This window comes from Rhagoletis zephyria, unplaced genomic scaffold (genome assembly GCF_001687245.7).
Source record: "Rhagoletis zephyria isolate East Lansing unplaced genomic scaffold, Rhagoletis_zephyria_1.1 Rzeph_scaffold_00050, whole genome shotgun sequence".
In the NCBI taxonomy this organism is placed as follows: domain Eukaryota; kingdom Metazoa; phylum Arthropoda; class Insecta; order Diptera; family Tephritidae; genus Rhagoletis; species Rhagoletis zephyria.
In genome coordinates, this window is record NW_016157134.1 from 37,864 (window position 1) to 52,235 (window position 14,372).

General features: G+C 36.2%; 1 protein-coding gene across 11 annotated transcripts in view; it reads left to right on the plus strand.

Annotated features, from left to right (window-relative positions):
- Positions 1-643: 643 nt before the first annotated feature.
- The window catches only part of LOC108368216 (UV excision repair protein Rad23), a 54,093-nt gene continuing 40,364 nt past the window's right edge, over positions 644-14,372 (plus strand). Inside the window, exons 1-2 of one of the 11 annotated variants that reach the window (XM_017623076.1) lie at positions 644-710; positions 2,625-2,794. In XM_017623076.1, coding sequence (XP_017478565.1) covers positions 2,729-2,794 — 66 coding nt within the window. In that variant the 5' untranslated portion in view covers positions 644-710; positions 2,625-2,728. Of the gene's footprint in view, positions 935-2,557; positions 2,795-14,372 lie in introns of all 11 variants that reach the window. The other 10 variants (XM_017623054.1, XM_017623013.1, XM_017623021.1 and 7 more) reach the window with 10 other exon arrangements.

Below are 14,372 nucleotides of genomic sequence, written 5' to 3' on the forward strand. Positions count from 1 at the left end.
AGCATACCAGGCATCGTAGTAACAACCACGAATGGCGATCACCATCTCGATACTTAATCCCCAGATAAACATCGTTACCTACATCACTGACTCCATGTATATAACATTGTGTCGGTAACGTCGGTAATGGTACGGTACTCCTTCCCCAAGTGATAATTTCCATAAGTCCATAATTTTCTTCAAAGGAATTTTGGCACTTCAGAACGCGATTGACAAGTAGGAGGGAAACAAAAGTTGTGATCGGATTGTGGAACACCATTAAAATTCCGAGTCGGAATTGAATTCCGATTCCGATGCGATTCCGACTCGGTTTGCAGAACAGGGCTGATTATTTTCTTTTTATATAATGCCATGCAGATCCGCACAATTGGTCCGAGTATAGAAGATTCAATGTTAAAGGTAAATAAAATTTTACATGTGATTGCTTTTGGACTACTTACAGTTACCTACACGCTACTTTGTAGTGTGATCTAAATCTATTTCGAGATCCTACAGAGTTGATATCATGTCGAAGATCAAGATCTAAAAATGGGAGAGTATCACAACTTAAAAGCAAGTTATTGATCGTGTAACGTCCGTGTTAGGAAAAAATCGGTTTTTAGAGAACCCTGCAAACCAGGTAACCGCTCTGGATGCACAGATCTACTACATACGTTTATTGTTTTATATTGTGCTAAAATTGTATCTATGAAAGCAGGATTTTAAGAATAGTAAACATATTTTGTCACATAATTCGTACTTCTTTTTTAATTTGGGCCGTATATTTATTTCGTGGCTTCGAGCTGCAGCTGTAGTATTAATAATAACAGTGTTTTCGTGCGGTTGATAAGTATTCATTGTTTCGAGAAAAGAGCAAGCTTTTCTCCCAAAATTACGCGTTCTAGTTGAAAATCATCGGTCTTTGACATAACCTACTTTACAAATTTAAGAAAATGTCTGACCTATAGCTTTAACTGTCATTTCTTATATAAAATTTGCCCCTGATTACGAATATGAAATCAAATGTCAAGAAAGTAGATCAGTTTTCAAGATATAGCTAAATTTCCGTTTTTCTCTTAACTGCCATTGTCTCCGAATGTAGTTAGTCAACTTCGAAGTTCTTTTTATGATACCGAAAGTAATTAAATATATCCTCATTTAAAGTACAAAACCGCGTATCAACAAAATGCAAAACCGCGTATGTGAGGTTGCTTAAATTATTTTCTAGAGAGTAAAAACACTAAAATTTCAAAATGGTTCTTCTTTTTTTAAAGCAAACGCATTTCAGGATGGATGGATAAGGATTGAGCCAAGAGCTTGTGTGAGCGAGTCCAATTTTTAGCAGCAAATGTCAGTTACGTGGTTTTGCAGAATGGCGATACACGGTTCTGTACTTTAAACGACGATATGTACCATCAACTGTGTGCAACACTTCAGCCAAACAGGGTTTAGGAGCTATTAATGAATTTTTCAAGAAGTTTGCATCATTTTCAACAAAATTTCACGAAAACTCAGTGTTTCTGTAAATTACGTCTTAAAAAACATGTTTACTTCCGTTTTCTTTATTAGACGTCAAAGAATGATCTTTTAGGAAGAAACTAAACTATACGATCCAAATTGGATTGAAAATATAGAAGGCATAAGCACTTAAGTCAAAATTCAGAACATCCATTTTTTCCAATGTATCACCAAGTTTATAGAAATGAAAACATTGTCCCACCTGAGATATATTTATATGCCTTCTAATGTAAATTTTTCTGCTGAATGTGAATATGAAATGTAAGATAGTAGATAAGTTTTTGAGATATAGTCGAATTTCGGGTTTTTGAGGTTTGAAAAAAGTGCACTCACTAATTACAATTACATTATATGTAGTTGTCCCACCACGACATTTTTATTTGAATTTTCCGCTGAAACCAAATACGAAATGAAAATGTAAGAGTAGAATAGTTTTTGAGACATAGCTGAATTTCGGGTTTTGAGATCTGAAAAAAGTGCACCCACTTTTACAATTTTCTTTTGACATAGTTGGCCAACTGGAACTATCTTCAATATCATAATTTATTACAAATTAATATGTACCTATAATTATTCTATTCTGTAATATATCACAAATACTTAAATATCTATTCTCATTTGTCTGTAAGAAAAAATTTTTCTGTAGACCAAAATAAATAAATAAATAAAAAGAAATTGGCAAACTACATCCGGAGATAATGGCAGTTTAATGAAATCACTTTTATTCAATACTCGAAAAATGGAAATTGAGGTATATCTTGAAAACTGCTCTACTTTCTTAATATATCAGGACATGGATCACGTATGACGACAATCGTCTAAACGATATCGTGTCGAAATTGTCTTGCTTCATTAAAACCAAAAATTGGTTGATCGTTTCTGCGATATCGTCAACTCGATTCTAGTTTTGCTTCACGTAACAGTAACACGTAACAGCAGCACAAATGCATAAATTAGTGTTTTGACGGCGTAGTTTTGTCAGTATCGTTCCCAAGTTACGTGATTTATGCCTAGATATCATCTTCGGATTCAGGGGCAAATTTTACATAAGGAATGTCAGTCAAATGCCCCAGGTCAAAATCACTGTAAACTAGTGTAATTACTCCATTATAAAATAACTAAATAAGTTACAGAACATAGATACATTTAAAAAGTACAAGTTGTTGAATTGTATTGAAGTTTGGTCTTTTATGTTAAACTTCATTTATTAATCTAAAGAAGAAAAGTAGAAATGATTATCACTGTGAAAAATTTGCAGCAACAGACATTCACTATTCAATTCGACCGCGAAAAGACGGTAAGCATACAATGAAACGGCGCTAAGTGTTTGGGCGAGCTTCTTCATTTCGTTGTGTGCGCTTTGATGACCCACATACGAAAGGGGATTTACAGTTTTATTCCACCTCCCGACTGGCAAACTGCTCAGTTCACCTCTTTAAATGGCAAATTTTCCTAATTTTGGAAGGGTTCCCCTGTGGTCAGTGGAAGGGTTTGCAGGGATGTATGACTATCAATTTTGAACTGGGCTATTCCAAGTTGGTGGGGTTTCTGGAGATACGCCGCGGATTCGATTCAATGAACGGTGACATATGAGGCATTCTTTTTCATATCGGACATCAAATTTTCTGTAACATTTTCCATTTTCTTTAAATTTTTTATGGGTTTTATACATTAAATAAGCTAACGTGTATTCAAGGAATTCTTATTTTGGCAAATGTTATTTCTACAAAGATCTTGCAGTTATATATTACATATATTTTTTTATAAAACGTAGACTTGTCTAAAAGTGTGTGTAAATGTTTTTTGATTTGGGTCACGGGTTTGTACAAATAACTAAACGGTACCCCTTATTTATTTCTTCAAAGATATGATCTATCAGAATTTGGATTTTTCAAGAATCTAAAGAAAGGCTTAAGGCACTACTGCGATCATGATCGTCCTAAAGCTATAGTAGCTATTAAGTGGCCGCTAAGTAGATGTTAGACGTGGCAAGTGCAACTCCTTTTCAAAAGTCTGTCAAACTCAAGAATTTCCAAAAGAGATTGCAGTAGCAGTTACATCTTGCAGGAAAAATGGCTTTCGAAAAAGCAGTTCTTATTTCTGAAAATCAAACTTTCCGATACTGATTTTTTACGCGGTGAATGCAGACAAGTCCACTTGCAACTATGTTACTAGGCTTCTTTATGCTTATAACAAAATAAATGGCCTGAAAAATTTACTAAACCTGCTAAATGTGCACAAAATAGTCACAAAATATCTAATACAGTAATACTTGAATACTCAATATCAGTAGAATAAATTAATTAAACGTATTTTTCATATTTTTAACCGACTTCACAAAAAGCAGGAAGGTTATCAATTCGTCGGAATATGTTTTTATGTAACTTTGGACCACGTTAACCGATTTTTATAACTTTTTTTTTTTAAGCAAAGGTGTTACCCTACAGGTGGTCCCATTGTAAATTTGGTTTAAATCCGATCATTGGATATGAAGAAATTAATGATAATGCTAAATTCGAATATGAGAATTGAAGTCGGTTTTGTTTTTGAATAAAAATTACTTGTATTCAACATTTATATAACTATTAATATTCGTAAAAAACGCGTCACACGGCAACACTCGATTGGTTTGATAGAACTTGCAGCAAAAATGAAAATTAGGCTGACTTCCAAAACGTATCCATACAATGTTTGTATACTGTTATACTGCGGTATTCAAACTGTTTGGATATGCAGAGTTGCGGTTTATTGCAACCCTATACATTGGATATTTTAAATATTCAATACAGCAATAAACAATTTTTCTGAATTCTACATTTTTAAAAACCGATGGTAACCAATAACAAACGAAGCATCTTATTTGTTTCTGATGCTCTGATTGCTCTAGCGATGCGTTTCGATAACTTTTCGGATGCGTTTTGGAAACGTATACATTGTCAGTATTTTGTAGTACGGTGTTTTTTTATTTTTATTTATTTATTTAATCAAATGGAATAAATCCTTACTGACTATAAAACAAGAGAGCTTATATACTACCTAAAATAATTAAGTAGGACAAAACGAACTGTTCCAAATGAGAGAGACGGGTCATATTCAGAGAGCTCATTTAGCTCAGAAAGGGTTCTGAACAAAGGCGAGAACATTATACTTTATACGTATGCAAAGCAACTGACGTTATGGAAGTCTTATTTTTCGAAAGCGATTTGCGTAATTTCAGTTGCAGTGACACCTTGCAATTTTTATTTCTGAAAATTATTTCTGCAAATCTGCGTAAAGGACTTTGTGGCTTTTTACACGGGAAGCGAACCAATTCCGACGGTGAACAACCCGAACATCCTCGGAATAACCTTCTTGTCTGCAAGTACAAAGCCGCAACAAGGTCCTCCAGTCACTAGCCGGTAGCACCTAGGGCAAAGAAAAAGAAACGTTGCTGGAAACGTACAAGGCAATTGGCCGGCCGGTTCTGAACTATGCAGCGCCCGTGTGGTCGCCGGGGAATAGTAGGAGGCAGTGTGCGAAGCTGCAGACTTGCCAAAACAGTGCACTCAGGACAGCGACAGGATGCCTTTTAATGCCGCCGCAACATCACCTGCACGACGAGGCCCATGTGCTCCCCGTTAAGGAGCATAACAAGATGCTCTGCAAGCAGTTTCTAGTTGGGAGCCACAGACGTGGTAACCCAAACAGACCACTGCTTGCAGAAGAGCCCACGCCCAGGCACGTCAGGAGGCATCTCTACGAACTGACGGACGAAGTCCAGAGGTTCATCAGACAACCTCAACACGTGGCAAGTGCAAGTCCTTTTCAAAAGTCTGTCAAATTCAAGAATTTCCAAAAGAGATTGCAGGAGCAGTTAAGAGCCTGTCGGACTTGGCAATGCGTATATTTCGAAAAGCCTGTCAAATTGAGAAATTTCAGAAAGCAATTGTATGAGCAGTCACATCTTGCATGTAAAGTATCTTTCGAAAGAGGATTTTTATTTCCCAAAGGCGAATTGCAGATTGCTAGTGCCGCACGAGCAAGTCAAAATATATTTCCGAAATCGAATTGCGCTCTCTCAATTGCAGTCACAACTATTATTTCTGAAACTGATTTTCGAAATGTGACGGAAGGGTCTTTCTGGCTGTTCACGCGTCGAAATAAAATTTCTCTTTCTCAATTTGACAACGAATGCGTGGAAAAGTTGGAAATATATCCATGTCTGACACGCTCTTTATACTTTGCATGTAAAGTGGCTTTCGAAAGCGGTTTTTATCTCTGAAAATAAATTTTTTCAATACTACTTTTTGTCCGCTTACACTGAATACAGACAAGTCCACTCTCAATTATGTTACCAGACATTTTTATGCTATAACAAAATAAATGACCTGACAAATTTACTAAACCTGCAAGTCTGCAAAAAAGACTTTCTGGCAAACTCAAGAATTTCCAAAAGAGATTGCAGGAGCTTGTCAGACGTGGCAACGTAATATATTTCAGACAAGTCCATTTTCAATTACATATGTTACCATTAAATTTCAAATGTTTAATCTTAATCCTTATAACATTTTTGGGAATGCAGTTTTATGAAGTGCAAGTTTCAAACCCCTAAAAATCCCGTTGATTTTTTTGATTTTTTTTGTGATGGATTTTTGCCCCTTTTTCAATATAATCAAGAATTTCTTTTAATTTAATAGAGACTTTTAGTTGGTGGCATGCAGTTTTTTGCCTAAGAAGACCCCTATTAGAATTTTCGAAAGGAAAATTTTCTAGAATATATCAATCCTCTTACCACCTTCCTAATTTGTCTTTTGTGGGGTTTCTTGAAGTAAGGGTCAAAACGATCCTTTCAGGCGGGTGCTAATGGGGTTTAAATGTTCTACGAAAATATTTCTCATGAATTTTTCCTATATATGTCTTAACCTTTAATTTCGCTCAGGCATTTATTTTAACCGTTTTTTCGACTTTTTTGAAAACTACGCCGAGGCTTCATGCCTTTATGAGATTGGAAATGAAAAGCCTGGGGCGCATGCATATATGTAATACTCCTATATTGGCAGTAAGAGCTAGTACCGTCCGAAAACAATACAGTACAAATATATCAATAAAACCGTACAAAAGAAAAGGAACACGTACGTTTGTAAATAAACATATACACAACACATAAACAAAAACGGCACTCACGTACACAATACATACCAGGAATGTTTCCTAGGGATGATATGCACAGAGTAGTGGTCTTTGAAAGAAACTTCAAAGTCGATCTATACAGAAAGGCGACTTGGAGCACGCCTATCTTGGAGGGACACGTCCAGGCGAGCACTTTACAGTGGTACACGGACGGCTCCAAAACGCCTGAGGGTATTGGAGCAGGAGTATATGGCCCTAGGCTGAAACTCTCAGTCCCTTTGGGGACTTTCCCCAGCATCTTCCAAGCGAAGTCTATGCAATCAGTCTTTGCGCAGAGATTAACCTTCGCAGGAATTATCGAAGGGAGAGGATACTTATACTAAGCGATTGTCAGGCGGCACTCATAGCTCTCTCATCCTTCGAGGTCAAATCCTCTTTAGTCTTGGAGTGCATCGAGAAGCTTAATGCCCTTGCTGTGCACAACACCGTCCGGCTAATATGGGTACCAGGTCATATGGGTGTCAAGGGTAACGAAGTAGCCGATCAGCTGGCCAGGCGGGCGGCTGCCTCGACGCCGGTAGGACCTGAGCCCTTCCTTGCGGTGGGTCCCAGTACGATAAAAGAGGCACTCAGGAAGGAAAACAGCGAACTGAGGGAACAGCATTGGCAAAGTATCTCGGGACTTCGTCAAGCCAAGAGCCTATTAGAGGGGTATAACCCAAAGAGATACAGGCTACTTATAAACCTCCCCAAGGCGAGGCTAAGAATCATAACAGGTATTTTGACGGGTCATTGTAGGCTCAGAGGCCACTTGTTTAATCTGGGGATCTGGTCAAGCGACTTATGTCGCTTCTGTGACTCCGCCAAAGAGACACCAATGCACCTTCTCCTGGAGTGTGAGGCCGTTTCGCGAAGAAGGGAGAGGTGCCTAGGACACATATGGCCAAGTGAAGATCACATACACTCCCTGCCCCCGAGATCCATTCTGAAATTCTTGGAGTCCCTGGGTCTGGATTCAGTGTTGTGATTAGCTCGGGGCACAATAGACCTATTGGTCGCAGTTCTTACCCTACTATTATTCTATTATGCGAATGATTCGCATCATTTTACACATTCGCATTCGACATTCGCATTCGCATCAAATGATACGAATGTTTTGCGAATGCGAATGTGTAGTCCACACTAACGTTGTTGAAATGGCCCTAAGTCTGTCTAACCAAGGTGCGGGCAATAACCGGCTTTTAGCTTCAGGCGCTAAACGGTTAAGTAGTATATAAAGCAACATTGATGGGCCTTTAACAAGTACTGCTAAATATAAGTAAAATAATTTTAGATTCCTCCAGCGAAAGCAAAGGCTCGGATGTAAACTCTGGAGACATTAAAGAATGTGAAATAAAAGCTCAATTGAAGGCCTATATTAAAGAAAAACGGGCTCATCTTGGTGAAAATCTTCTCGATTGGTGAAAAACTAAACAAAAATACGGCAAATTGACAGATCTGGGCCGCAAATATTTGAGCGCTCCACCCGCCGTTCCAAGTGAGCAATTTTTTAGGCAGCCGGCCTTATATACGAGCCTCTAAGAAATCTCCTCATGGGAGAAAAGGCAGCAAAATTACTTTTTTTGAAATATAATATGCCCATTTTGAACTAAAGCGGAAATGGACGACACCCCATTTCTTTAAATGAAATTAATTGGCGCTCGTATGTATGTACATACATATGTATATACATGTGTGTGCACCAATCTATTAATATCGTTGAATTATTTTAATATCTTTTGCAAATTTTATACAGACAAGACTAAAAAGTAGAAAATAAATAATAGGTGCATTTTTTCTAAGCGAGCGACAAAAGAACGCTCAACTCCTGTAAAATTTCCTTTTAGCTACTAAAGCGACCCGGTTGGTAGCTGGAAAGAAACATGTGAATAGTTTAACGGGATTTAGATACAAAAACCAATTTAAATGAGTATTTATGCGAGGTATTTGCTTAATATAAATACATATTTTAAAGTCACGTATGTAAGGGAACAAAAATTGCACTCTCCACTTTCCTATTAACAATTCACAATAGAGCAGTTTTTTCACTTAACAATACTATCCTTCGGGTCGCTTATTTTTTAACCGCCCTGGCTGCACTCGGATAAATAGCCGAGTTTGTGTTGTTGCTGTGCGTGTATTTCGTCATTTAAGAGAGTGTTTTTTGTAGCTCGGTTGCAAAAGAATGCACCTAATATACAAAAAAAAAACTTTTTACAACGCTTTTATAAATGGACTAAAAACAAATAATAATTCTCAGTCCCATACAATTTGTTTTGATAACTTTTGATTTTGAAATTTTAGCAAGTCATTATAAACAATTTATGAGATTGAAAATGAAAAGCGTGGGACTCATGTAATAGACCAGAATTGATATGAAGGGAAATACATATATTTATGTATGTGGATATATGAATAACGACCGCTTAAAATCGATCTCAAATTTGTACATTCTCTGTAGAAATTTTAGGTATATGTTATGTAGATTGACTATTGTCAATTAAATCTATTGCTTTGTATTGCATGCGCCCCACGCTTTTAATTTTCAATCTCATAAATTGTTTATAACGACTTGCCCAAATTTCAAAATCAAAAGTTATCAAAACCAATTCTATGGGACTGAGAATTATTATTTTCTACTTTTTAGTCCATTTATAAAAGCGTTGTATATTAAAAAGTTTTTATATTATTTAATTTTGAATGGGGTTGCCACCTTTTTGTATGCCCTTGTTTTCAGCTGATTAGAGTTGCGTTTCACCAGCTTTATTTAAATCAAAATTACTTTAATTTCCAAATTTTTGGTTTCACCAATCAGTTTTAATATGTTTTCAGTTTGATTTAAGTAACCTATGCTCTTCACTTAAATAAAAATGAAATCAGAATAACCACATTCAGAGATGTTACATGTTTCGTTCCCACGGCAGTCGGGTCTACGTAACCGGAACGACCCAGATTTATATCTGGCCAAGGACTGTCACTCCAGCAACACTCCCCAAAAAGTCTTTGGGGAGTTTGTATGCTGTTACAACAACAACAACATGTTACATGTTTAATCAGCTGATCAATATACACACCACAAGTTTGTGTATCTGCTGCTTACTTGTATACCAGCCCTGCTCTTACAACACAGCGTGCCAAAGCTTTTCAAAGCTCTCAGTACAAATGAAAGCTTTCGCTGGCCAAGTCTGTTTTACAACCACTTTTTACTCACTTAAATAAAGATCTTATTGAAACTGAAAATAATTTAAATGAGAATTAAATAAAAAATTAAATTAAAGTTAATTTCCACTTAAATAAGTTTGGAGAAGCGCAGCCGAAGTTAAGCAACATTCGACTAGTTTTTACTATTTTCTCTTTTGTTTATTTTATGGAAGTTTTATAGCCTATAGTGGATTAAAGTGCAAGTTTCAAGACACTAGGAAATCGCGCTGATTTTTAATACTTTTTTTTGGCTGACAGTGTTGTGCATTTTCTTCCCATGCATTTCTCCACAATTTCTTTTATAAGGAAGCAATTGCCTATCAACTTCAGCAAAAAAAAAATTATTAAAAATCAACGCGATTTTTGCGTTGGCTTTCCATTACATAGGTTTTTGGGTGTTTTCACAAGACTATCACAAATTTTGTCATAAAACTTGAATCTTATATATTAACATTATTTATCACTCTTCACTTTATTAGTAAATTAGCAAATTTTCTCATAAAAAGAGAACTTAACACTTATATTTTGATAAATATGCGATCTCTGCAATGCTCACGTGTATTTTGTATACATTAAATGTATTTTATTTTATTTTTTAACAATATAAAACGCGTTTAATAATTTCACTATTTGTCTTCATCAAAGTAAATAAGCAAACAAATCAAAATGGCTGTAATGGTGGATAGAAAGGTGCTACTAGATGTTCGAAAATTAAATGTACACTAAAATGAAACGATATTCAACAATCTACTTCTGTTTCATAATGATCTCGATAACATTAGAGATTAAATGGGTGTCTTCGGCGCTTTAAAAGAAAAAATACTTCGATAAATAATTTATTTATTTATTTATTTAACGCCAATCGGCTTTATACATACAATAAAGAGAGAAAAAAAAAGAAATGAACACAAAAATAGCATAACATAGGTATAATAAATTAACAATTGCATGGTAATAAGTAGGAACCAACTAACAACATACTGCTCTCTTAATTTTGTACAAGAATGAATTGAGTGTATCACCGAAAAAGTCTACTGCAGAACAGTGTTCGTTGACCAACTTGGCTACCCTATTACAGGGATCATTAATGACATAGTTTTTCGATGATTTCGTCGTGAGGAGTAGACGGTTCCTTCTCAGGCGTGTATAAGGGCAGACTATACTAAATTTTTCAAGTACCTCCGGAGAGTCAATGAACCCATTGATCACTTTGAAGAAGAACGATAGGTCGTGTATCTGTCTTCGACAAGTCAAACTCTTTAAGTTGAACTGTTCCATGACTGCATTAGCGTTGGTTTCTCGGCCGTTGCGACGTTCAAAGGCAGATACAAATTTACAGAACTTGTATTGAATATTTTCAATTCTGTTTACAAGCGTATCAGTATATGGAGACCATACAACTGAGCAGTATTCCAGTGACGGCCGTACTAGCGTTGAGTACAAGTTAATCAGTGTATCTGTATTGCTGAAATCTTTGCTCGATCTGATGATAAAGCTCATTGTCCGATAGGCTTTTAGAATTATACTGTCAACGTGGCTACTGAAGGTTAGCTTGCTGTCTATAGTTACACCAAGGTCTCTCATAGTAGATACATTTTCTAGTAGATTGCGGCCTAGTGTATATTCAAAGCGACTTGGGTTCAGTGAGCGAGAAAATAACATTACGGTACATTTTTTTATGTTTAAATTTAGTTTGTTGACCAGGCACCAGTCATAAAGCTGGTTTATGTCCGATTGTAAAGCCTCACAGTCGGCGGCGCACGTTATTTGTCGGAAAATTTTTAGGTCGTCAGCAAACATTAAAAATTCCGACTTAATATTGTGACCAATATCATTCACAAAGATGTTAAAAAGCGCAGGGCCAAGGTGCGACCCCTGAGGTACTCCTGAGGTAACAGCGATCTCGTCGGAAGTGAACCCGTTCACTCTTACAACAAGTCTTCTACCGCACAGGTATGAGCGAAACCAATCTAAAACTTTGCCACGAATACCATAAAGACTTAGTTTGTCGATTAGTCTGTCGAGGTCAACCGTATCGAAGGCTTTACTAAAGTCGGTGTATATACTGTGAACGTCGTAACCCATACTCATAGACTTGATTATGTGGCTGACATACAAAAGCAAGTTCGTTGTGGTAGATCTTCCGCCGATGAAGCCATGTTGTTTGGATGAGAGTACATTTTTCAAAGATGAAGATAATTTGGATAATACTATCTTCTCCAGCAGTTTTGCTAATGATGATTGCACACATATCGGTCTATAGTTATCTGCTTCCGATCTTGGGCCAGACTTGTGTATGGGGCATATAAAGGATAACTTCCATAGGGAGGGGAAGTAACCAGTCTGCAACGACTTGTTGAAAATATGTGTAATGCGCCACTTTAAAAAAACGATACTTCGATAAATAATGAAAATTTGTCATAAAAAATCGCACAGTTTTTTATTAAAGATTTTTGACTGCGGCGCTTTAAAAAAAACATTAATTCTATAAATAATGAAATTTTTTTATAAAAAATCGCGGGGTTTTTTATTACAAATTTTCGTCTGCGGCGCTTTTTTATAAAAAATTAATAATTCGATAAATAATGAAAATTTTTACTTTTTTTATGTAAAACAGTATTTCAATATAAAGTGAAATTTTTCAATAAAAAATCCGCGACTTTTTTTTACTATTCTCATCATCTGGCAGCACCAACAACTGTGTTCATTTCCAAACTTCCATGCATTCAATGAAATTTGTATGGTGAATTGTGCAATCTTAAAAGTTAGTAACTTTTAAAATAGAAGCCTCAGCGCCCTTGGGTTTTCACTTTTAGAATCGGAAAAAGCTCCTCTACACGCTCTCATTTTTTCAAATTTGCACCGAATTTAAGGAAAATTTTCCCGTTACTTCTTTAATCGTGCAGAAGATTTGTCCCAAGCACATCAAATTTGACAATAGCGAAGAAGAGGAGAATAAAAGCAAAATAAATTTTTAGAATAAGATTGGATCAGCACCTGAAAAGAAACTAAAATACCTGTACATAAACAGAAAAGGATGTTTCATTATTCACGCGTTACTGGTAAGCTATGGCCCTATTTTGTATGGTGACTGATAGCCGGTGGCCAACCGTATTTTAAAATTCGCATTACGTATGGCAACTGGCTACTGACCGCCAGCTACTGAGTCTAGTAGCGCAATTTTCAGTTTACCGCTTATGACGATTTTGTTTTATTTTTGTTTACATAAATTGTTAAACACATTGGAGCAAAGTTGCCAATTACTTCGAAATGTACATGTTAAAAAGTCAATTTGGATGTTGTCTGCGTTTTTCTGTATACTGAGTTTAATCGCTATACATATACAAAATACGATACTGGTTGCCACTGCTACTAGACCAGCAACTACACACCGGTTGCTATACATAATAGGGCTATTAGTTTTCGTATGTTTATATTTGATACGCACAAATTTCTTATTACCTACGTTTGCTATTTCAATATTGAAATGTACAGGTTCAAGTTAATAAAGTGGTAGCCGGGTTTTAAATAAAACACCTTCTCCTTTCGCTGCACAAATTGGAATGTCTTCTTTTATTCTTTTCTTTTCACAAGATGGTGTCTTATAACTATATCTTAAGGTCTAGTTACACTATTCGTGTACTAAAAATATGCTAAAGGGACTATTACACTATTACAATGATTTACATGATTTATTAATCTATTACTTAAGCTAGCCTATACAACGCTACTACAGCTCGGCCATCCTGATGAATAGAATCACCTGATTCTGCTCAGCATATATATACGTGAGCTTATGACGTAAAATTTTCTCTACCAAAAAAACCGTATCCTATCTTTTGGAATTCGCATTTTCGCAATTGTACCACGGTTTCAGATTTGCGACTGACCAGACACCTTTGTATGGTATTTGTGTTTGCTGGAAGCCCTCTACATCCTCCACTAGATAGCGATCGTTGTCGAGAATTTTAGATATCTTATACGGCCCTTTGAACTTAGGGATTAGTTTGCTAGACGCTCCTGTCTGCGAGCTAATATTAGAAATTACTACATAATCTCCTAACTTAAAGTTGCATGGTTTTTTACGTTTAACATCTGAGTACCCTTTATTATAAGTTTGTGCTTTACATTGTTCAACTTCTGCTTGTTTTCTAAGATCTTCTATATTTTTGTGGTTCGGAGTGTTTAATAATTCTAACACATTCTCGCTCACACTATCTATGACCTTTCCTTTCTGTCGGACCCCGAATAGCAATACACTGGGTTGCTCTTTGGTTGCCTTATGAACCGTATTATTCATAGCATGTTCTACTGACTCCAAGACATTTTCCCAGCCCACCTCTTTCTCAGCATCTAACATCTTAGCTATCATTGGACCTAAACTTTTATTCACAATTTCGGCCTGACCATTTGCTTGAGGTGAGCTTGTTGCTACTTTTATGTGTTCTATGTTATTATCTTCTAAGAAATTTTCGAACTCTCTCGACGTGAAACAAGTTCCCCGATCTGATACTATAGACCTCGGT